We start from the raw sequence: 24,769 nt of genomic DNA on the forward strand, positions 1-24,769 counted from the left end.
GTCTCTGTCTGTCTGTCTGTCTGTCTGTCTGTCTGTCTGTCTGTCTCTCTCATTGATTGTGGGGCCTGAGATCTTTTGCTCAAGGCTAGTGCTCTACCACTTTGAGCCACAGCTTCATTGTGTTTTTGAGTGGTTCATTGGAGATTTAGGGTCTCATGACTTTCCTGCCTGGGGTTGGCTTTGAACTACCATTCCCAGATCTCAGTCTCCTATATAGCTAGGATGACAGGTATAAGCCATGGGTCCCCAGTTCCTCTGCCTCTTTTTTTTTTTTTTTTTTAAATTGCCAGTCCCGGGCTTGGACTCGGGGCCTGAGCACTGTCCTTGGGTTCTTTTTCTCAAGGCTAGAGCTCTACCACTTGAGCCTCAGCACCATTTCTGGCGTGTTCTCTATGTATGTGGTACCGAGGAATTGAACCCAGGTCTTCATGCATGCTAGGCAAGCACTCTACCACTAGGCCAAACTCCCGGCCCCTCGTCTGCCTCTTCTGAGAGGCCACACAAGGCCAGGTGCAGAGCTGGAAAGGAGGAGAGCACCAGGTGGAGAAAAACTGCATTGTGCTAAATCCACCAGGATAAAGTCCTCATCCTCACCAGCGCTGGGCAGGCGCAGTGGAGGCCCTGGCCCCAGAGGTCCTGTAGCGTCCTGCAGTTCCCCAAGGTCAACGGTCTTCACCGCTCACAGAGGAAACCGATCAAGACATGGCAGAGTGACCACACATTCTAGTTTGCCATTGCACTAGGCTGTGGCCTTGTCATTCATTTCTGCTTTACCGGAGTTAGAATTTATTTTTATTTGTTATTTTTGCTAGTGTCATTTTTCAGGTAGGGTTTCATATTTTTGCCCAAGGCTGCAGGGCTGGCTGCAGACCTGCAGCCTCCCGTGTAACAGAGATGACAACTAGCTTGTGGTCTCACTAACGTTTTGCCTAGGCTAGAGCCTTGAACTAGCTAGCCTTCAACTAAAATCCTCCTGTCTCTCTCCCTTTTTCTGAGTGGCTGAAATTACAGGCATGAGCTACAGTACCCTATAAGGTGGGAGTTTGTAGACAGGGGGCCCGAGTCCCAGGCCAGGCTCTGAGGCCCAGGAGGAGCACGGAGGGCGGGAAGAGCTGACAGAGGGCAGATAACTTCCAGGAGAGATGCAGTCAGGACTTCCCAGGGTTGAGTAACCGTGGCTCTAAGAACCCCTTCCCTGTTTTGGACCCCTAGAGATTTTTCTGGAGAGTCCCCCAGCCCAGTAGGTAAGCATGAGCAGATTCCAGAGCTTGTCAACATAGCAGGGCCAAATTTCCCAGCAGCTCCCTTGACTGGCTTCCGTGAGCTGCAGGATTTTGGGGAAACCAGGCTGAACCTTGGAGAAAGTATTAATGAAAATGTCACAGGAGCTGAAGTCAACGTGGACTTGAAGTCAGCTATGCGGGCAGACACAGCTGATAAGAAACAGCCCAGGAGAGAACAAAAACCTCTTGAGATTAGGTCAAGGGCAGACCCTTCCCCTCCAAAAAAAGATATCTGGGGTTCCCCCGCCCCCCCACCATGGCAATTGAGCAGGGAGGAGGCTATGGTTCGGGGGAGCAGGCTGACATTTTTATGCTGACATCCCGACAGGGCAGCGTGCGGAGGCCTCAGCATCAGCAAATAAATATTACGTCTCCATCTTCAGCTAAGCAGAGCCGCGCCGCATTCCTGTTATTTCGTGTGGATTGGCCATCTGGAAATCAAAGCAAGCCACAGAGTAAAGGATGGCATCCAATTTTACATTCACCAAAATAAGCTGTACTAGTCTCAATTTATGGCAGATGGTTATGCATTCTCAGCGGGCCAAAAAAGAAAAAGAAAGGAAGAAAGAAAGAATAAAGTTTATGCCAGTTCCTGTAACAGGAACCAGTACCACAATTGTGTGGCCTTGACTAAGAGGGCAGAGACTGGCAGTTCAGCTCTCCAAGGGGCAGGGTGCCAGGGCAACCACGGGAACCCAGCTAATTCATTAAGATAACTCGAGAGGGGCAAGGGGCACCGCCTGGCTGGGTCACTCATTCAAATTACACCCCCTAGCCTGAAGCTGGTGGCTCACGTCTGTCATCCTAGCTACTCAGGAGGCTGAGGTCTGAGGATCACAGTTCAAAACCAGCCTCAGGCATGAAAGTCCATAACTCTTATCTCCAAGGAACCACCAGAAAACTGCAAGTGGCATAGTAGCTTCGAGTGGTAGAACACTAGCCTTGAGCTGAAGAGCTCAGTGACGGCGCTCAGGCCCAGAGTTCAAACCCCATGACTGACAAAACCAAAAATATACATACACATGCAAAATATGGACCAAGCTGTGATCCACCTGTCCAGTACTACAGAGCAAGAATGGCATCCTCAAATGTGCTGCCCCTTGTGCTGAGAGTAAAGCCTGGACCGAAGGTAGGTGGACTCTAGCTCATCCTGGGGACCGGCCTAGGGGAACCTAGAATACCTGCTGCCATGCACTGGAGCCTGGGCGGGAGGAACCGCTTTGGGGGTAAAGATGGCCAGTGGTCAGCATGGAATGACCCCTTCCACCCTCCTATGGGACAAGAGTTAATCCTAGACTGCAGGTGGTGGTGCCTGGCTCCAGCCCAGCACAGCAGGGTGTCTGCGGAGCATTCCCTCAGGTCTGGGGGCCAGGGGTGTCCAGGGTGGGAGAAATGAGTGCACATCCCATTCACACCCCAGTCCTGCTGGTAGCCCCTTGGCCTAGCCATGCTCTGACCTGGCTTCCACTTCTTCGCCCAGCTCTGAAGTCCCAGGTAGCCAATAGGGCTCTTCCCAACAGAAAGGCTAGGCTTGGGGTACACAAAAGGCAGGGGGTCCCCTATATGTTGGGTCTACTTTTCAGTTGAAAGCCAATGGCTTTCCAGAACACGATCTGGGGCTCACGAGATGGTGTCTGAAGTGTCTTCAGTTTGGGCACCCCGAGTCCTGCCTCTCAGGAATCCTTGGCTCCCTGCTTCCAGCCCAGCCACGGGGTGGATGGGAGCCTTGCACGAATCGTCACATGCGCAGCACTGACTTATTCCCGTCCTGGCACACAGCTTGCATTCCGCGTGGGTGTCACTGCCCCACTGGCAGGACACAGAGGCTCAGCGGGGCCAAGATGTCCTCATGAGAGCCTGCGGCTCAGAAAGTGGAGGTGGCAGGCTTGGGATGAGGGCGCTGGAGGCCAAAGCGTGCCTTCCCCCTGCCCCCCTCCCCCATGTCCTGCAGGGCCTCCAGGAAAGACGAGGCAATCATTAGCCAAACCTCATGGTATCAGTGTCAAAGCTCCAGGATAGGCCGCCGGGAAAGGGGGTGACGCTCTTCCCGAGCAACAGTGAGCCCACTGTTCCTTTTGCCTGGCCAGACATCTCCTCCCACTCCCCTCCCTGAAGGCCTGAGCAAACACGGGCAGTCAACATCTCATCCTGGTGGCCCCCAGCCAGGGCTGGGCCAGGCTGCCTGGTTGCCAGTGGAACCCCAGGCTCATGGGGCAGCTGTCCCTGCAGAGCCCTGGGAGGGAGCAAAGCCCAGGGGGTGCAGAGGCAGCCCCTGCTCCCCCCCCCCCCATGGACACGCAGACATGCGCGTAAGATTGCCAGCAGGAATGCAGGCTCTGACCTCAATCACACAAGTGGAAAATCTGAGCCGGGCGGCTTGGAAGGGCCTAGAGGAATCCTGAATCTCCCCTTCCCTCCCTCCCTCCCTCCCTCCCTCCCTCCCTCCAGCCCATAAGGTTTTTCTGGCATGTGTCTAGTAGAGGTGAGCTCATGGGCCGACGAGGCTCAGCCCTGGCTGGGGAAGGCAGCGCTGGGCAGGCACATTAGGGAGGCATTCTTGAGACCTGAGCACTGATTCTGGGCGGACAAGTCTAGGAAGGACAGCTACCCACAATCCCCCTGTGCAAACAGGATCACAGCAGTGGCCCCTTCCAGGGGCTCATAAGGCAGACAAGGAGAACCAGAACCCCACCCCTGGTTCCCTTCACGGAGCAGAAGCTTGAGAGGGGAGGGGACAAAAGTAGTGGTGGGAGGCCCTGCCTGAGGGAGGGGTCCTCAGCTGAGGGGTGGGGGAAAGCAGCCCCCATCGCAGCCAGCTGCGGTTCAGTGAGGCAGACACATTCTCTTGGCTTGGAGCTCTGGGAAGAATCAGTCATGGAATTTTTCTCCTCAGTCTGGTGTTTAAGAGCACAGTTTCTCTCACGAAGGCCACTCCTCTCATCCGCCCTGCTCAGCATGAGCTTTGCTAAGTCGTCTTAGATAGGGCTGCCATGGACCCATGGCTCAGAGGGCTTTGAATGACAACCTACACTAAGGAGCCTTCGCTGCCTCACCTGTGAGAGAGGTGGCACCAAGGGCCTGGCCCACAAATGGCTGTGAAGACCAAAAGCAAAGCCTGCGCTACAAGTTCATTTGTGCTTGAAGTAGTGGAAGCACACAGTAGGTGCTGCTACTCAGCTGGTAGCAGCATCATTTTTGCAATCTGCCTATCAGGAGGCAGCTACTCTCGTGCTTCAGGGATAGAGCTGAACCACTGTAGATTCTGGAGCTTAGGAAGCCCGCATGAAGGACTCCCTATCCCTTACAGTGCACTGTCTGACCTTGGATCTTGAGGAAGATGGTGTGTGCATGGCCCTGCCTGGGCCTGGACCTCGGCAGCAGCTGTCATGAAGAGAATGACTGAGAGCGATGGCTGACTGATGAGGGTGGACTCTTGGAAGGTGACAAAGTTGTCTCAGAGCCTCTGGGGACACAGGACAGCAGGGCAGTGTTGGGAATGCAGTCAGGGAGCCAGCCTGCATCCAGATGCCCAGATTCAAGGCTTTTGTTCAGCCTATGCATTCATAAGCATTGTAGGCCACTCCCATCTCTGCTCCACCAGGCCCAGTCTGGAGCGCCAGGCAAGGCTGTTGTGGCCTGAGTGACAGCTGATGTTAAAGATGTAGCCAGATCCCAAGATCCCAGGGCCTTACTGTTTCTCAGAAATCTGTGTGTGTGTGTGTGTGTCCGTCCTGGATTCATCCAAGGCAAAGGCCTAGCCTTACAGAGCCCCAGCAACATCAAGCTCAAGGGAGCAAGCTGGCAATGGCAAAGGGCATTTCACACACACTTCCAGAAACAGGGAGTTCTGTGGAATAGCCACAGATGAAATTCTCTGGGCAACAATCAAGTGCAGCATGGGAATTTACTCAGCATCACTTTGACCATAAGTCACACATCAGTGGTTTTCATGAGAGTATGGCAGTCCTACCCTCAACTTCCCATTTAGAGAATCGAACACTCCTCCGTGGAGGCCAACATCTCAGGGCAGTGAGGTTGCAGACTGTCACTGGCTCTATCGAGCAGGTTGGGCCTGGAACTTCGGGAATGTTCTAGAAACCAGCAGAAAGAACTAAGACGACCCATGGTAAGCCCCAGACCAAGGCCCAGAAAACTACCACCAGTGTCACTAGTCAAATGATTCTGTTAAGTATTACACTCTACCAATCTGCTAACATATGACAACCTTTGGCTGTTATAAGGGTAGAGCTGAGGGGCGACAACAGAACACACACCCCTCAATGCCTCAGCTAGTAACTACTCAGCCTTTTAAAGGAAGAGAAAGAGAAAAAGGAGACAGAGAAAAGCTGGGGTTAGGATGTAAGTAGTTTCAAGTCCCAAGCCTCTGGTTTGGGTGTCTGGAGGGAGGCGGCCATGGTGTTGGAACCCCACCCCCCCACCCCGCTGCTCTCGTGCTTTGCATGTGAGCTACCAGGATGACTGTGGCAGGCAGTCTGAAGGTTTTAATCCTCTGAGCAGAAACTAAATTCCACTGATCTTCAGCTCCAAGCCCAGGACTTGTGAGGCAGCTTTGGTGCAGGGCTGGCAAAAGTCTGCAGTGGGCAGGAGGGCTCCATTTTCACTGGGGCGGTGACTTCATGCAACAATTATGGCAACTGCTTTTGAGGGTGTCCTGCTAATCCAGGAGTCTATAAGAGCTGAACAAGGGGTACAGGCTGCTGAGAAAGGGTCACCCAACTTGCTGGGGAACTTCCTGCAGGAGCCTGGCCAGCAGCAGGAATCCGGTCACCTGCAGACGTGTGTAGCTCTGAAGGACAGACTACAACCCTGAACACTTTGTCTGGCCAGGGAGGCCACACACAGGTCCAGTTACCAATACAGGAGGGTAGACACTTTTTCTAGTGTATTAGTCTGTCTTGGGGCTTGAACTCAGGGCCTGGATGCCGTTTCTATTACTATTTTTTTTTTTTTTTTTTGCCAGTCCCAGGGCTTGAACCGTCCTTGGGCTTTCTCAAGGGTAGAGTTCTACCACTTAAGCCACAGTACCACTTCTGGCTTTTTCTATGTATGTGGTACTGAGGAATCGAACCTGGCTGCTCCTGCATGTTAGGCAAGCACTTTACCACTAGGCCAAACTCCTGGCCCTTTGCAACACTATTATAGCTCCAGTTTGGTGCTACCACATGGGCTTCATCTTCACTTCCGCTTTTTTGTTTATGTGGCACCAATGAATCAAACACAGGGCATCATGCATGCTAGGCAAACACTCCTACTACGCCACATTCCCAGCTTACTTCCGGCTTTTTGATGGTTAACTGGAAGTATGAGGCTCATGGGATTTCCTGCCCAGGCTGGCTTAGAACTGTGATTGTCAGATCTCAGCCTCCTGAGTAGTTAGCCTGCCTCCAGCCTACATGTAATGTGCACGCAGGGGTGCCTCCTGCGTGGCTTCCTCCCACAGGACTGAGGTGCAGGGGCTGAGCCACTGCCCACACATGCAGCCCCGTTCCGCCCGTCTGTAACACAAGTCAGAGATCTAGTTTCTGGGTGGCCAGGACCTGGCTAGAATGGACCTTTTATCCTCACCAGGGGGAAACTCCGTAATTCATGCTGAAGAGGAGCATGGGCTGCCAGTGGCTTTCCAGCTGTTACAGGCCAGGAGGGTCTTCCGTTCCTTCCTGTACTTGTAAAGAGGCCAGGAGGCAGGAGACAGGATGGATGGTCACCAGGAGGCCAGCGTCAATGATGGCACCTGCTCTACACACTCTGCCTGGCCCTCCATGGGGTCACAGCAATGTCTACTTTTCTAGGTGCAATCTACTTGAGCCATTCTGAGAGCATGCTGTTTGTTGCTTATTGTTCCCTTGGGAAAGAAGGGCTCCGCATTTTGGAAAGGTCTGAGCTCGGCAGTGTAGGCCGGGCCTGGGTTTCTGCACCTTCCCTTGCTGTAAAAATCTCCAGGGCTCACATCCCGCATAACGGTGGAAGAGGGCCCACCCACACCCACTGCCCTCCATCTCCTAAAGCCATGCCTGGGGGCTCAAATGAAATCAGAGGCAGGTGAGGGATCCCACCCTGCACCCTGAAAATAGGCTGCTGGGGAGAAGGCAAGTCAAGGGCCAGCTCTGGTCTCTTACTTCTCCAGAGACATGCAAAGCACAGCACTGAGCAGGTGGAAGGGAATGGGGTGGCTGCCCCAGGACACTATTCAGGAGGTGAATGGGTAGGAAGAGGGAGGGCTCGCTGTGTGCTACAAGCCATGTCTCCTCTGGCCATGGCAGCCTCCAGACTCCATCTCCATAGCACGACTGTCAGACCAGGAGGCCCTGGGGTGCCAACCTTGCACTGGATCCTTGGCTTCTAGCAGTCAGCCCCCAGCCCCTTGACTTCTGTCTGATCCTGTGTCTGTTTCCCACTTGCCTGCACAACTTTTTGTATTTTATCTTGGACCCTCCAGGAAGACCTCAGTGGTGGGTGAATGTGAATGTCAGTCACCTAGACACAAATGTCAAGTCTGACCTTGGAAATCAAGCTTCAAACACCCCAGAATTGCATCTGTGTGAACTCCATCCATATAGTCAGCCATAAGGAGACTGTCGTCACCCACCCAGAAGCAGAAGAGACAGGTGCCACTGGCTCAGGCCTGCAATCCCAACCACTCAGGCATCTGAGACCTGAAGGACCAGGCTGAAGCCAGTGTGGTCAGCCAGGCCCAGCAGATTTTAACTCCAAAAGAACTAGCAAAAAGCAGGGTTGGAGATGTGACTCAAGTGCTTAGGCCACGCAAGTGGGAAGGCCCAAGTTCAAGCCCCAATACTGTCCTTCCTCAAAAAATGTAGGCTAGGAATGGCAAAGCCCTGAATGAGAAGTAAAACTAATGCAAACTGGAAAAAAACTCAGCTGTGACTGGGAATCTGTTGGCAAAATGGACAGAGAACTTTAAGCTGGGTTTCTGCATTTCCCACTTTGTGTCACCAGACTACTTTAAGGACAAAAATGATGTGGGAAACCAACCAGGACAACCGAGTGTGTGGCCCACTTACATTCCATAAATTAAGCTTACAGTCTTTATCTCTCAGGAGTTCCTCGCGGAGCCAGCCGAGGCATTGAGAGCAGACACAGCACCAGTCAACTGCTCGAGCACACAGGGGGCTTTAGTGATCAAATTTATTATTTTTGTTTAAATTTCATTTACTTTGCTTTACTGTAATTTACACAAGAGATCGCCAGGTAAACGGGGTGTTTTACATTCACCACGCATTCCCTCCCACCTCCAGTTGTTAGAAAAGTATTTGAAGCCCATGTGCCCACACTGCTGGCCAGACTCTAGTGCCAGTGCCTAGGGTTTGTGAAGAGGGCAGAGCTAGGCTCTGCATGGCACCAAATCCCCAAAATAGGCAGCACGCGGCAGGACTGTGGTTATACTCTGAGCAAGCTTATCACCAATGGCACTCGCTGGCAGTAAACACAAGCCTTTGCCCTGGGCATAGGAGGACAGAGAGGCGGGGCCTTGAGGCAGGGGTGGTTCCTGGCTGGCCCCTCCCCCCAAGTGGGTGGGGCAGGCAGGACTGACAGCTAATGTGAGGGATGGGATTGCAGGTTAAAGAAGACAGCTTGTGACCAGAGGCTTCAGCAGTAAGTAGCAGTCTACTCAAGCCTCTGGGACTGACAGGAGAATAGACATTCAGACAGATAAAATCTTCCCTAGCTAATAATGTTCCTTCTTTAAAAATAAAAACAAAAACAGAAGTAAAAAACACAAAAATAAAAACAAAAAAACCCCCAAAAGGTGGCAGTGACTTCCAAGCAGCGTTTCCACTGTGCCCAGTCACCAGTGGCTCTGGTTAGACCTGCCAGGAGCGTGCATGTGTTTAGGTCGGCCCCGGTCACATCTGCTGCCCCTACCTAGAAGCCAGGGTCCCCCAGATGACAGGATGGCAGGAAGAGCAGGGGCTCCACGTGCCACCCGCCCTGGCCCAGCCATGCTGCAGTGGCAGACACCAGTCCTTTCACACTCCAGACTCCACATAGCACTGGCCTTCGCTACTGCTCAGCTGGATGTGTGGACCCGTTTGCCTAGGAAGAGCCTTGAAACCACCTCGTGTTTACTAGAAATCACAAACCGTCATCTCCATTATTTTTGTTAAACTACGTTTGATGTAGAAAAATACTTGAAATTTAAAATACAAAAATCCAATAAAAACTGGAAAATTTCTTTTTAAAAGGACGCTTCCCTTGGGGTGAACCAGTAAAAACGTGTTTGTACTTAATAGATACTGTCAAATTTGGCTGGATGGGAATGACCATTCAGAAATAAATAAATACATTCAGAGTGTATATTTCAAATTCATTGGACTATCAAAAACAAAACAAGAAAAATGGTGAAGCAATCTTTCTGGGGAGTCTAGTCACTTGTAGACTAAAACAAAAATGTACAGGAGACTGACTTGAGAAGAACAGAAAAGTAAACGAAAGGCTGTATATATTGGTCCACAATTTGACATTTATGAAGCATACCAGCTAGGATCACATCGCAGTCAATTTGTCCATTAATGGTATTACTCTGATAATTATTCAAATCTGTCCCAGGTATATATCTAGTGAAAATATTTTCTTCTGCATTCTTGCTGAAGACAGGTACGGAGATGGGGAGCGGTGTCGATCCCTCCGGTGTGTTTGTATGTACATATATACACACGAATGTGTACCTGGCGTCTGTAGCTCTACATGCGTTCTATATACAGCTACAGACAGGTGAGCGCGCACACAGGCCGGGCCCGCGCCCGGGGGGTGCCGTCAGTCCTCGTCACTCATCGCTGGCTGCGCTGGTTCCTCTCACTTGACCTTGATTACGTAACTGCGGGGAAAGCGGAAGACAGTGCAGGCCGTTAGACAGGCGCAGCATGGGCATGGCTTGCCTCACACTTCTTGTGGAAAAAAGCACACACCTTCACATTTCACAGCTGGACATGATTTTGGTTTTTTACTAATAATGGCCTTAACAATTCATCAGAGGGAGAAAAAAATAAGCAGAAATAAATGGCAGAAACTTCGAACTTAATAAAAAGCAACAATAAAAAAAATAAATGAACACTGCATTTAAGAGGGAGCTTTGAAGACTCTTGGAAGAGTCCTTTGTTCTTACTTGGCACAGGGACTCCTCTCCACAGCTGAGCACCTCATGGTAGGGGGGGAGGGGGGAGGAGGAGGAGGGACGGGGAGGAAGGGGAGGACGGCGTCCCACCCGCTCTCCCTCCCCACACAAGCACGCCCCGTGTTTACAGGGACCGCTCACTGTTGTTGCCGAAGATTCTGACGGCATTTTCTCCTCCAAGAGCGTGGGTTAGAGAAACGAGTAACGCAAGTGCGTGTACAGATAAAGCTGACTGCCAAGGGGAAGACAGAGCGCCACCATGACAGCCCGTGGGGCACAGAAACCTCAGGTGTGTGGTGAGGGTCGGCCTGGGCTGTGGGAAGTCAGCCAGCCTGGGACAGAGCTGTGCTATCACACTATGCCCATGGCAGCTGGCGTTGCGGCGGCCACACTAAGAACTGGCCTGGGTGTCCTCCCTGCTTCTAGACTGGCTGGCCCCCAACACCACGCGTGAGAACTCGAGTGCTCACTGTCCACTTAAAGTCCTTCATGTAAACCACAGGCAACACAGGGCTGGCCCCAGCCCTGGCTCGGCAAGTTCACTCCCATCACCAGACTTCGTACCCGGGCGGGCTTCACTTACACAGTGTGATATTGTCTCTGACCCTACAGGGGCTCATCTAGACATCAGCGGCCGACGTGCCTCGGACGGAGCCCTTCTTACGCATCTAGACGTAAAATAAAATCGTGAGCTGCTGGAATCAGTCTAGGCAGGAGTTAGAAAGCAAGGAAAAAAACAAGACCTAGAAATCACTGCCTGCTGAAACCCGCCAGTCGCGGGGACAGGGACGGCCTGAGGTCCCCGGAGCGATGCTGGTTTAGAGACAGGCTTGCAAAAGGCTCTACTCCACAGCATGAAAATACACATGGCAGTTCTGGATCCAAGAAACAAAAGCCGGCAGGCCACATGAACTCCCCAAAGGCGCCAATGGGTGGGTGAGGGGGGAGGGGGAGCTCTGGCCAAGGAAATATGGGGGAGGCCCCAACTCTGTCCACACATCCGCTGTCCCTGGACCAGGCCAGAAGGCAATATGTGGCCAGGCTACCTCTGCGGCTGTGGCAGGCCACTCTCAGAGGGTCTATAAAGGAAGCTTGTTGGAAAGGAGAATGGAGGGAAGAGCAAGCATGGGAACAGCAGACGACACGCAACAAAACACGAAAGAAAGAGGCCAGGCATCAGAAGGGACACAGACAAGGGGAAAATGAAAATACCACATCTCTACCTCCCACTTCCATCCATCAGCTGCCAGAGCCAAACCTATCTGGGGTGGGGTAAGGAGCTGATCCCTCCAAATCTACTCAGGTGTCCCCGAAACTCCTGAAGGTGACGTGAAGGCAAAGACTGGGAGGTAAGAGCTTCCCTGCCCGCCTTCTGGCCACAGCATGAGCTGCTTCGAAGCCACAGGAGGTGCCACCCCCTGCTGCCCAGAGCAAAAGAACCTCAAGTACTTTGTGCTCTGATGCTCACTACTGGCACTGCCACCAGTCCTCAGATGTGGCCTGGGCTGGCATACCTCAGCACCAGCCCCCCTCCCAGGTGTGTTCAGGTGTGAGGACAGAAGAACTGGGAGGTGGCAAGGAGGGGAACTCAGCCGTTCAGTCCAGAAAGGGGGGACAGGACTGTCAGAGTTAGGGGCCCAAGTAGGGAGGACTGTTCATCATCTGGTCACAGTTCACAGTTCAACAGCAACAACAACAAAAAAAATCAGAGCCCAGAGATGGGCTCTTGCTGGGGGGACCATCCTGCTGTTAGTGTCTCTTGGTGTTCAGAGCTAGTGGGGTACATGGACTCTGCTGCACGGAGGCCTGAGCATGGAAAGAATAAAAGTAGATGCGTTGTGGGGGAGGGCGGTGGGGGAAACTAAGGTGGGCAAGAGGTGTGGAAAGCAGAAAGGAGACAAAGATGAAGACCGCCCTCCTGCCACTGTACCCCCACACCCCTCCAGGAGCTAGGCCTGGGCCCCACTTTTACTCTGCGAAATGGATTGCCCTCAAAACCAAACCTCAAGCTATCATGTTGTCTCTACAGGGAAAGAGGTTCCAGATTTCAATTCATCAAACTAAAAAGTTTTGGAGCAAGACCCATTCATAAGTTGGAATCTGCCTATAGTTTACTTTGTATATAAGATAAGGCTAAAGTATTTCATTGCCTTATAAAGAAAATATGTCCTAGTCCTCTCAGGTTTGTACAAAGCTAATTAGAAGCAGACCTGCTGCAATCACCCACAGTAAGCAATTTTAAACAGATTCTTTACAATGCTGTGTGCCAGAGATAGATTTCCTTCTGTGCCAAGAGACTGCCTCAGGACCGTTCTCCATAATAACCAGACCTAGGCCAGAGGAAGCCAATGGAATCAGTGGGAGGGGTCGCCATGTCTCCCAGCAGGGGAGAGCTGGGGTGGGCTCGGCTCGCACCAGGGGTCATCTAAAACTCACTAAGAATCACAGGCTCATGGCTGCCCAAAGAGGGGCAGGGGCACTGCCTGGGGAGGGGATGAACACACCACTACCGCCCTGCCTGTCTGAAGAAGAGGGGAGTGGATTCATGGTGTCCAAGCAAGGCCTTGTGTGCTGCTTGGGAGGCAAAATGCCAATCGTATGTGAGTCTGACCAAGTGGGTACCACACATAGCTGAAGCTTGAGAAAGAGAGACACTTCTTACCAGGGCACTTCTCAGGGAACGGACTGCAGATCAAGAGAGCTCTAGTCTGCCTCCTCACTGCTCAACTAAGAGGGAATCCCAGCGTGGGAAGGGAAGTGAGGGCCCAGTAAACAGCATTCTAATGGAGAAATACACACATAGACGTGGCTTCCACTATGGCTGGCTTGCTAAGCATGCACATAAAGGAAGGAGGAGCGGGGAGGAGCCTCCCACTTGGCAGTCTTACTGTTTCTAGTTCCTTCTGGGTCTCATCTTCCATTCGCCTAATGTCTTCCATCGTCAGATCGATCCACTTGTCAATCCAACAGAAAAGCTGGCGATGAAAATTTGTAAATATCCTTTTCTCTTGCTTTTAAAACAAAGGAGAATATTAGTGTAAGACAGTAAAAAAAAAAAAATCGAAGATTAATGACACACGTCCAATGTTCCATGTCTCACTTCACCCAAGAAATTGACATATACTGGTTTTGAAAAAACCACTACAAATGGATTAGTATTCAGGCAATCACATCATAAAACAGCAAATAATCACCGCTGGCACGAGTGCAGGATCTTGTAAAGCAGACAAACGCATGCGCACTTGCTCTGATCTCAGGCCTGCTGGACCCCCGTCTATTTTTACCTTTTTCTGAATGTCAGCGAGCAAAGGTCAACTAGATTTTTCCTGCTACAAAACTACATGTTGTTCTTCACCCTCTGCATTTTGAAGGGAGGCTGTAAGGTGGAATTCAATCATGTACTCAGAAAAGACTCCTGGGCTGTTTGTGGTTGCTATGTTTTATCAGTACATAGCCTACATTACTGTGTTCTCTACAATACATATGACTGCCACCAAATATGTGTGTGCATGTGTAATCACGTGTGCAAGCAGTGGTTCTGATTACTGTATTACTTCCGTTGTACTCAACTTTCCCAAGAAGGGAGAAAATTGCACGGAACGCTGAGTGTTTTGGGGACACTGTTCAATTCTTTCCATGTTTTTTTTTTTTTTCCCATGAAGGGGGGTGGGGACTTCATTAATTACATGCGTGACTTCTTTTTTATCAGAACTGGATGAATCCATTACTAGGATCCAAGGGGAAGAAAGCCAGTATTTACAGAGTGCTTACCACAAGCCAGCTTTACCCCGGCCCGAGAATAACCAGAGGTCCCAGCATTTTTGAAATGTTTACAGTATGTTAAATAGAGAAGTTATGAAGCCCTAACGTGTGGAGGGCTCCTCACACTCGCTGTGTATGCACACCCTTGAGTGTTAGACTTACCCCACTGCAGTGCACGCCCTCCCACACCAGTGCCCATGTACTTGCACCTCATCCTTAGGTCACACCAACTGAGTCCATGTATACTTTTTTCCTCTCAAGGTAACACTCCATGTGAAAGCAAGGTGTGTGTATGTGTGTGTGTGTGTGGGGGAAATGCTGCAAAGGCGTCCAGCTATTCCAGGAAAGAGCTCTTTACCTGTGTGCTAGACAAACCTCCAGGGAAGTACTCTGAACAAAAACTGCTACACTTGTCCCTAAAGAAAGGCCTTACAACCTCTTCTGGCATCTTACCTCGCTATTTTGAGAAATAAAAAGGGCAGCACCGTGCTTCCTGCCCTCCTTTCAAAGCTGCACTCCAATGCAGACTTGGGAGCTTTACCTTCTGAATGAAGTTTTCTACTTTGCTCTGCAGGCCCCACCACTTGAACTTGATGGTCACCAGCTTATAGGCGCACATCTGAGGGCAGTCAGGGTCATTGGCCAGCTCCTTCTGGATGAGGAAAAGTGAAAAGGAGAAACTGATTTCAGGATGCACCTGATGCAAATTGACTGTGAAGTGACACGGCTGTGGAGCACTCGAGAGGACATCCGAGCCTCAGGGGTGTGGAAGTCCCAACTGGCTGCACACTCCCGTAAGCCCCGCCCAACGTCTCATTTTAGCCACAGAGACAAGGCTTTGTTCCATCAGGGCTGGAGGCCAGCTCAGTCCATCGGCAGTGCTGCAGGAAGGGCCACGGCAGGGTGGCAACAACACGATCCATGCCCATCCTAGCCACAGTGCATGCCTATAGTTGACCCCTACCCTCCCGGGCAGCACACCCACCTTTAGGGCCAGCCACGGACAACTAAGGTCTGCTGGCAAACAAGGGCAACATTAAAAAGGAAAAAAAGGGGGGGGGTGGAAGAGCATGTAACATCCACAATGTGCTTGCAGAGGACAATGGAGCGGCACCCTAGGGTTAGAGTATAAAAATTCAGAGTTCTTTTTTTTTCTCCAGGTTCAGCAAGAGTGTGAAAGACAGGGGGAGGGGGAGGGAGGGGGAGGGGGAAAGACAGAAACACAAGGAAGTGTTAATAGGGATGTAGGAGGCTGCCTTTCTCTTCCTCCCTCTTTTCTTCCAGTTCTGACGGTCTTGTCAATTTTTATGATAAAGTCTGTGTGTGTGTGTGTGTGTGTGTGTGTGTGTGTGTGTGTGTGTGTGTGTGTACCTGAGGATCTCCATGGGACTGCAAGTCTAACCTCTGCTCCTCAGGTGTGTTCTCCTTGGTCCCTAGGGCTGAGGGCTTACTTCCCAGGTACTATGTACGGGCAGCTAGAAGAGACTGGCACAGGTGGTAGCAGCGGGCACGTGCAGGTGTGGTGCTGCTCAAAGGAGCCAAGAGCCTAGTGTGAAAGAATGTCAGGCTGCTTGACTCTACACTCTATGTCAGCACACCTGCAAGTTGAGAATTTAAACAACTACAAAGCCCCGAATGTCGTCATACAGGACTGTCCCCAGGATAAATAAGGCAGGTGTATTTGTACCTAGCAGGTAGGACACAGGGCTGAGGATGTACCCATTGCCCTCTGCTTTGCTAGAGGTCACATCCAGCGCTGTGGATCGGCAGCCATTTCAACCCAATCCCTTCGAAGAGTAAAGTCATGCTTGCTCTAGGGAAGGAAGCAGGCCTCTCTTGGGCCTCTCCCCGCCTCATTCTTAGACCCATGCTGCCACTGATGCACTATGATTTCCCTCTGCTCTCACCCACTCGCACATTCCACTATCAGTCATGTGAGCAAAGGCCCTTTCATTCAGACCAAACTCAACACAAGGTGAGGAGTTTCTAGGTCTTACAGTAAAATCAAGCTGGTCTTGACCACAGCACCGGACCCCCTTTCTCCACAAGTGTTGACGATGCCATGGTTTTAGGTGAATCTGTGTGTGTGCTGGCAAGGAAGTAAGTTCTGCCCTGATCATAAGAAATAGGACCACAAGCTATGAGGAGTCCTGAACTGGGCTCAATCAATGAGCAAGCACTTGGAGAATACCAAACTTTTCTTTTATAGGCAACTTCGGTGTCCCTGAGAAAACCACAGCTCCCAGCTGCTTTCCCACGATCTCCTTGCTGGACAGCATCGTGCAAGCATCTCCCATGGGTGTGGATGGGTGCATATGTGCATGTCTTCTCTACATACACTTCAACCGTGTTACCTGCTGTCACGCTGGGTAAAAACAGCTCATAGACAGGAGGGTATGTGGATATGGCCGAAAGACACTGCTGGCCTCATGACAGAGAGGTAACATTCTGATGTGACTATTCTAGCCCTGGTCCTCAGTCCTGCAGTCTGATCTGGCAGGGCTACAGTGAGCAGCCTCCATGAACACAGGTGGCTTCTGAGGCCCCTGCTCTAGGAAACAAGTCTGCCCCCCACAGCTCCCTTCTTCCATGAGCAGCCAGCCAAAGCTGAGAGGCTTTCAAACACAGTGAGGGCCACATGGTGGGCAGAGGTGGAAGGTGGCTGCTAGAACGGGGACTTGGGATGCAGCTTCTATCAAGGGACAAGTCGTAGCCCAGTCACCTCTCTGGTCTTTCTCATTAGCAGCAGAGGAAAGGTTGGACTCTCTCTACAAGGATCTGAAACTAAACATGGGGTGTGTAAGTCCAGCACTGCACACATCTGCGCAGGGCTGCACGTTTTCTTCTAGAATATTCCTGGCCATATTTGTGGCCAATCACATAAACTCAGAGCCACACATAAACCCAACTCACTTGTTGCTGTGGGCTGTTTGCTGGAGGGCTTCATCTTGCAACCCCAAAGTGTTAGACACCTTGTTCACCCCAAGAACCCTGGGTGCTTCTAGGAGAAACAGTAGCTCTTTAGAATTTCCCCATAATTTATAAACAAAGGGGTGGGATGGGCAAGGCTCTGTCTGGTCAGAGAAGAAGCTAAAGGGAACACAAACACACCTGGGCTCCAAGCATGGAGCACTCCTGCTTCAACAACTCTCCAGGTTTACTTCTGCTTCCCAGTGAGTCCAGCACACTGCGCAGATCCAGTCACACAGCAATTATAAATAAATAACTACTCAAAAAGAAATGTACTCACTGTCTGACTTTTAACCCCTCTTTACATCACCCTGAGGATAAAAATTCAAAACGTAGAAAGACTAGCTAAAAACAAAGTAACAATAACCAGTAAGATTTACTTGAAAATCAAGAGGACAAAAAGAACAAAAAGAGGACAGAAAGTTTTTAGTGCTTATCTTCCCAGATCTAAGATGCATATTTATTCTCAATCTTTAAGCCCCTTTGGGGGGCCAGGGAACTGGTCCTAGGGTTTGAACTAAGGGCCCAGGGCCCTGTCTGTGAGCTTCTTTTGTTCAAGGCTAGCACTCTACCACTTGAGGCACAGGTTCCACTTTCACCTTTTTTGGTAGTTTAGTGGAGAAAAATGTCTCATAGACTTCCCTGTCTGGGTAGGTTTCATTTAAACTACGATCCTCAGATCCCAGACTCCTGAGAGCTAGGATTACAGGGGTGAGCCACCAGTGCCCAGTTTAATCATATTCTCTATCCAAAGCAAAAATATTTTTAAGAACACATCTTTTCAGGGAAGAAATAAATTGACATAAAACCTGCTGCCTTTCCTCTGTGGCTAGGATTCCTGGTACCAATGACTCAGTGGGAGGCAGAGAAACCAATCTCCAGTGGTCCCGGGACCAAGTGACAACACACAAACATCCCCTCTGCTTCTGCAACAGCTATTAATACACATGCGGCATTTAAGGTCATGTGCAACTCCAGAAATGTCTCACAGAAGGCATCTTGAAACCAGCGATAAAATTAACAGGGCTTTAAAATTCTCTCTACTAGGTGAGGAAACAAAACGTGAATACCCTAGAGTGGTTAAGTGAAGCACCGGGAATCCTTTCCCTCCCTTCCTGGCCTGAAATCTGACACTACTGAAATAGCAAGGCATACAGCAGTCCATATCCTAAAGTGTACAGAAGTCCCACTTTTAGAAATGTAACAGGTTCACCAGGCAAGCAAACAGAAGTACTGTAATTTATTTGCAACAGCAAAACCCTACATTACTAACCTCTAGATTAATGCAAACTATATCTCTAAGTAGACATGGCCTTTAAAAGCTAGCTTATTACTGTAACCCCTCTGTACACCACCTTTAGAATTACAATACAAAAATTAAAATTTCAAATAATGGCAAAACAACAAGAATAAAACGCTATCTTTCAAGAATAGTTACATTTAAGTTTTGGAGGTAAAGCTTTTCCAGTCTATGTGCTCAACTCTCAGAGGGCTTACAGCAGCTGAAGGCAGAGCTCCCACACTGGCTTCCCGTACATTAACTGAAGAATGACCCCAAGCTGGGAGGTAGTAGCTCCTTCCTGTAACCCTAGCTGCTCGGAAGGCTGAGATCTGAGGATCTTGGTATCTAGCTAGCTAGGTTAGACAAATCTGAGACTCTTACGGCTAACCAATGAACAGGTGTGGCTTTTGAGTGGCAGAGCCTCAGCTGTGAGTGAAAAAGCTGAATTAGGGATCCCCAATTCAAGCCCCAGTAGCCACACAAAATAAAATAGTAAAGGTCCCTAAAGTAATCCAGGCAGGGTATGGGTCTGTAGTCCCAGCTACTATTCCAAAGTTGGTACAGGAGGATCACTTGAGCCCAGGGTTCAAGGCCAACCTGGGTACTATACTGAGACCTGGATCTCAAAAAAGACCGAAGAAATCCCAAAACAAATGATTTAAGACAAAATCTGAATTAAGGTCTTTCACATACAAACATTTATACTTACTGAGGCCAAATTTAAGTCTCCCTGTGGGGGTAAGGCAATTAAGATTAATTCTCCTATCTAGCTGCAACTGAAAAATTTGTGAAAACCTGAATTTTATATTGACTAAAGCATCACAAGGGACCAGGAGCATAGCCTAGTGGTAGAGTGCTCACCTAGCCCTGAGTTCAATTCCTCGATACTACAGAAAAGGCCAGAAGTGGTGACTCAAATGGCAGAGTACTAGCCTTGAGCAAAAAGTGTCCAAGGACAATACTCAGGCCCCAGGACTAGCAAAAAAAAAAAAAAAAATTAAAATAAAAAGAAGATAGGACAGTTTTAAAAGGGCCATTTTAAAAAGGTGGTGGTTTTGGCTGGTTACAAGGCGAAAAAAAAATGCCCTCAGAGGCTCTAAAAAAGCCTCGGCTACTAGAACAGTCCAACAGGCGTGCTTTCTTCTGCACAACTAAAATCTCATCTGTAACCGAACAAGCACTGGTTAGTTGTACGCTGTTTCTAAAATTGCATTTCAATGGTTTGTATATTCACCAAATTCCTTACATTTCATGTTACTAACTATAAAACAAGGCTCCCCCACGCAAGTCCTGTTTCTAATTTAACCCCACATATTGGGTTACTGGGAGGTATGCAGCTCAGGCCTGCGGGAAGTAACGTCCGCTGTCCGCTGTGCCACACGGCCTAAGTAAACACACACAGTGCATTTCACAACGCTGGTGAGCAATCAGCCTGCATCAGGCACGAGACTCGTTTCTTGAATCTGTGACAAACAACGGATACACACGTTAAAAAAAAAAAGGTATTAAAAGGGGGCAAACAAAAGGAATGCAGAGGCATTCTGGAAACTCTAGTCTGTGGATCTGTGGATGTGCCAACTACACACACACACACACACACACACACACACACACACACACACACACACACACACACACACACTTTCTCTGGTCTAAAATGCTGAGCGGAAATCATGTGTGTTCTCAAAACACAGCAACCTCTCTGAGAACTCCAGCCCCTATGACGTTAACTTCACTGTTTCTGGCAGCGCCACAGCTTAGATTCAGAGGCTGATTTTGCAGTGTGTTTGTAGCCCAGATTTTGCTAAGAGCTCAAAATAAACAGCCTGTGCAAGTTGCTGCCAGAGAGCCTCAGTAAATGTGTACAGATTTCAGGAGATAGGTGAGCTTCAGGGAAACTCCACTCACGAGCTCACCTCTCAGCTTCTAGGACACAGCTGCTTACACTGCCGGTCAATTTTAGACACTGAGTATCTGTAAGTACTACGCTCCATACTAATACTCTGTTGTTGTGCTTGAACTCCGAGCCTGGGAGTTGCCCCTGGGTCCATTTGGCTAAAGGTTAGCACTCTACCACTTTGAGCCACAATTCCACTTGGGGGTTCATTGTGGTTAACTGGAGCTGGGAGTCTCATGGCTCTGAGCCGCAGTCCTCAGATCTCAGTGTTCTGAGTAGCTAGGATTATAAGCATGAGCCATCAGCACCTGGCTTCTGATTTTTGTTTTGTTTTGCTTTTCAGCCTGGTTCCCTGAGCTTCTGTGCTCAAGGCTGGCACTCCACCACTTGAGGCACAGCTTTCTTGCTTTTTGGTTATTAATTGGGGAGATCAGATTCTCATGGGGGTTTCCTGTGCACACTGGCTTTGAACAACCATTCTTTGACCTCACCCTTCTGAGGAGTGGTGTGAGCCACCCAATGCCCAGCTAACTCATAGATTCTGATTTGGCTTTTAAAACATTAACTTAGCCAAACACTAAGTAAGCAACGCCTAGAACACCTCCATACTAGCCACAACTGGTGTATCAAGAGTAAGGAAGAGAACCCAGGGTTCCAAGTCCAGGGACTCAGCTGGTGAGAGCCTCTTCCACGCTGACCTGACACGGATGCCACCATGGGAGCCCACGAAAGTTCAGTGGGGCTCCTTGGAGACAAGGAACATAGCAGGAAGAAGTCGAGTGAGATGAAGTTCAAAGGCTAAATTACTTGTATTGGCAAGCTAACGTCACAAAAGTAGGCAAGGTCAGATGCAGACAGGAAAGCCTCCTGCCTGTGCGAGGACAATCAGGCTTCTGTTCGCAGCCCATGTACCCCATTCTTCGAGGCATGTGTGCCACCCCGCAAAGGCCTGTGTTCCCTTGTGCAAGAGTGACCCTCTGTGAGCAAAATCACATGCTCAACATTCACAGGGAGGGAATTTTTCTGTTCCTGCCTGTATCTCAAGGGATTCTTCAAGGAACTGACTCTGTCACCTAAGACACTGTTGTGTCGCTGCTGGGAGCTGTGGCATTTGCAGCCCAGGCAAGGCAAGCACTAATCGAAGTGCTACATGCAGATTTCAAAATGAAAAACCCAGACACCAAACCAGGCATCCCCACCCACTCACCAATCCGCCATGTGTATAGGCCAGAAACTATTTAAGGCCTTTATGTCACCCACTATGGGATTTCAAGTAGGAGATGGCAGGGAAGGAGGAAGCCTATCTCCAAATGCCTTCACACCCTTCCTGACGTGGGAGCGGTGGACTGCCAGCTGTCCTGGCTACCGAGGAGGGGCCACTGGCATCTGCCCAACAGTGGAATTCCCACGCCTCTTTCCTATCAGTGCCTATCTTTAAAGATTCCATAGCTGGTTTCACCTTGTCTCTCATCATCCACTTTAAGTCACTGCTGTCCCAACTCAGACATTTTTTGAGGAGACGGCAGGTAGGGACGGGGTTTGAATTCAGGGCCCCACACTTGCTGGATAGGCACTCTAGCTCTTCTTTCAGATTGTGAAAATGTAATTTTATTGTTACTGTGAAGATGTTCTAACAGAAAAGTTCCTAAGATTGCTCTTGAGATAGGGCCTCTCTTCCTACCCAGGTGTACCACATATGCAGCACTTTCGTTGAGAAGCAGTCTCATGGACATTCCAATCCAGGAAGAGTCTAGAACCACAACCCTCTTCGTCTTGGCCTCTCACATAGCTAGAAGCCACCTCACACAGCTGAGGGGTGAGAAGCTATGCTTAAGGCTGGCTTCAAACCACCATCCTCCCAGTATCAGCCCTCTATGAAGACAGGATTACACCCTGTACAGGACTACAGGATTACAAGGCATCCTGCCCAGTCTAAAACCTGAGAAGTTGATGTTACTGGTAATCAAGGTCACCACCGCTCCACAGACTTAGGACAGAAGAATGATAAGGCAGGTCAGGCATTGGTGTTCCACGTCTCCACTGGCATGCTGTAGGGCTGTTCCTGGGCAAACCCACAGGCTGGAGGAGCAGTGTACACAGCACCAGAGACCAAAGGGGGCGACGTCGGCGCTAGAGCTCTTACTTAGACTGGAGCGAACACTGCTGACCATGTCTGTGCTCGTGATAAGCAGGAGTAAAACACATGAAACAATACAAAAGCCACCTCAGTTTTCATTATTTGACCCGATCTTTTCTACTTCACCGTTCAGAGCACCGGAGGGACTCCTGAGCCACTCGTGCACCATGAGGGACAGATGGGTTGGTGAAGCCTCCCCAGAAGACCTTCCGAGGCCTAATTATTAACCGTGGCGCAGAGTCACAGAAGCTTGGGTTTCCATGAGGTGTTGGCTTAAATGAAGGAAGAAATGAGGCCTTGCACTGGGTAAAAATGACACCAGCTTCTCCAAAGTACCTCCATTTGTCAAGATGACAACTCCTCCCCCAGATCACAGGCAGCAACCTGAAAGCTTCGAGGAATCCACGTGTGCAAGGATTTTCTCCTGACACGGGAGTCACATCAGTGCCACGACACACACAAGAGAACAAGCATGCAACGTGCACGCACATACCGCGCAGCGCCACAGAGAAGCAGGGCACTCGCATCAATCAGGAACGCGCCACTCTGCCTTGCAGCAAAAATCTTAATCAGGTTATAAATCGCACCCCGATTACTATGCACAAAGTCACTTCAGCAAGTGTCGCATTCTTAAGTAACAAAATACAGCTCAGGTGCTCGGATTTTTAAAATTCTTTCTTCAGAGGAAAACAGACAACCATGGCCTGTATCTGGTCTATAGGGTTTTTTTGGTTGTTGTTTTGAAAAAGAAAACAAATGCAAAATGCAGAGGTTGGTGGTACATATGCAAATCCACTCCTGAGCATCTGGACTCTGTCAGGGACACTGTCTACTTCAGCCCGTGGCAGGACCACGCACACATAACTGCACATGTAACACACACAAAATCTTTCAGTTTTCCTGGACAAAACTTGGTGACAACGGGAGCACTACCCCTTTGAGTAGACATGTCCCCGTAATTCAGTTACACCACCACCTTGAGCTCATCCCTGGTGGTCTTGCTTTGAAACATGCACAGGCAGGCTGGGAGTGAAGGGTTAAATAGGCCAGCCACTGCTATGGTCTGACGGCTCACCCTCGGCTGCTGTCTAGTCTCTCACACAAAACCACAGTACATGGATTCTGCAAGTGCTGTGAGTGCAGTGCTGCCAAGATGCCAGCATGGAGCAGGCCAGGTGTAGACCTGCAGTGTGGGAGTCACTGGAGTGGGCTGAGACTCCACCATCCCCACACCTTACTTCTTGTGAACAGCCTGCGCTCCCGTCTCCCTCATCCATCATTTCTCCGGTCATATTTCTCAGTGTCTGGCACCAGGGGAAAAGCCTTCTCATGTAGACGGCCAGTAAACAAACACAAGTACTGAGAAAGAAAATACCACCACCTAGCGTGTGTGAGGCCCCGGGTTTAATTCCCACTACCTCAAAAGACCCAAGACCTAAGCAATCACAGGATTTGCACTTAGCCTTGACCGTGCCCTGGTGAGGCAGCAGCCTCTGCCAAAGCACGCAGACAGGATGGGGTAAGGGAGCTGTGTAAAGAGGTGGGCATGAGGCAGCCAGGACACATACAAGAGCACTGTGGCACAGGGCACCGCGTGAGGTGAGGGAGCCCGGAGGTAAGAGGGCCCAGAGCAGGATCTCTTTTTCTCCCTCACCCCCTCACACCTCAGACGTTCCGAGTGGCCCACCCCATCCCCTTTCTGGGCCACCCATAGCAGTGTGACGAGGACAGCAAAGACACTCACAAAAGATGCAGCTTGACACAGGGCCATGGGTGCCCGGGCCTGTCTGTGCTGTGCTGTCACCTACTGTCATCCTTCTTACTCTATTTTCCTCTAAGCAGCAAATAGATGGCTCAATTAGTTATTCTTGATTACCCTCGTTATTTCTGAATCATGGTGATTCATTCACTTGAATTCAGCTAGGCAGAACTCGCTTTCTCAGAGTAGCAGCATCCACCAAGGTTTGGCTAATGTGCACAGCCAACCACCAGCCCATCTGGAATGATAGGTGTGTCTACAGGCCAGTACCCAATAACTATTTTTAACACAGAGAAAGGCCAGGGCTGGGGTGGTGCATGGGGCCGAGGGTGGAGGATGCTATTATGTGATCTGCATGAATGTTAAATTCACATGGTTTCTAAAAACTTCAAGTCACTCCTACATTTTTCAGAGCCATTATCCAATATAAAAGGGCCCTTCTCTTGTACAATATTAACACATTTTCCTAAGAGACTGAAATCTAGGTAAATGTTAGCGTGAGACTGTCATAGGGGCTGAAGCCCT

The 24,769-nt window shown here is 50.0% G+C and overlaps 1 protein-coding gene across 1 annotated transcript in view; it reads right to left on the reverse strand.

Annotated features, from left to right (window-relative positions):
• Positions 1-8,436: 8,436 nt before the first annotated feature.
• Positions 8,437-24,769, reverse strand: part of Pitpnb (phosphatidylinositol transfer protein beta) — a 55,591-nt gene continuing 39,258 nt past the window's right edge. The window contains exons 9-11 of the mRNA XM_090320388.1: positions 14,741-14,851; positions 13,326-13,448; positions 8,437-10,140 (exon numbers count right to left, since the gene is read on the reverse strand). Of these exons, the coding sequence (XP_090176514.1) occupies positions 10,090-10,140; positions 13,326-13,448; positions 14,741-14,851 (285 nt within the window). The 3' untranslated portion in view covers positions 8,437-10,089. The remainder of the gene's footprint in view (positions 10,141-13,325; positions 13,449-14,740; positions 14,852-24,769) is intronic.

This window comes from Megascapheus bottae, chromosome 28, assembly GCF_031878675.1.
Source record: "Megascapheus bottae isolate mThoBot1 chromosome 28, mThoBot2.hap1, whole genome shotgun sequence".
NCBI classification, from domain to species: Eukaryota; Metazoa; Chordata; class Mammalia; order Rodentia; family Geomyidae; genus Megascapheus; species Megascapheus bottae.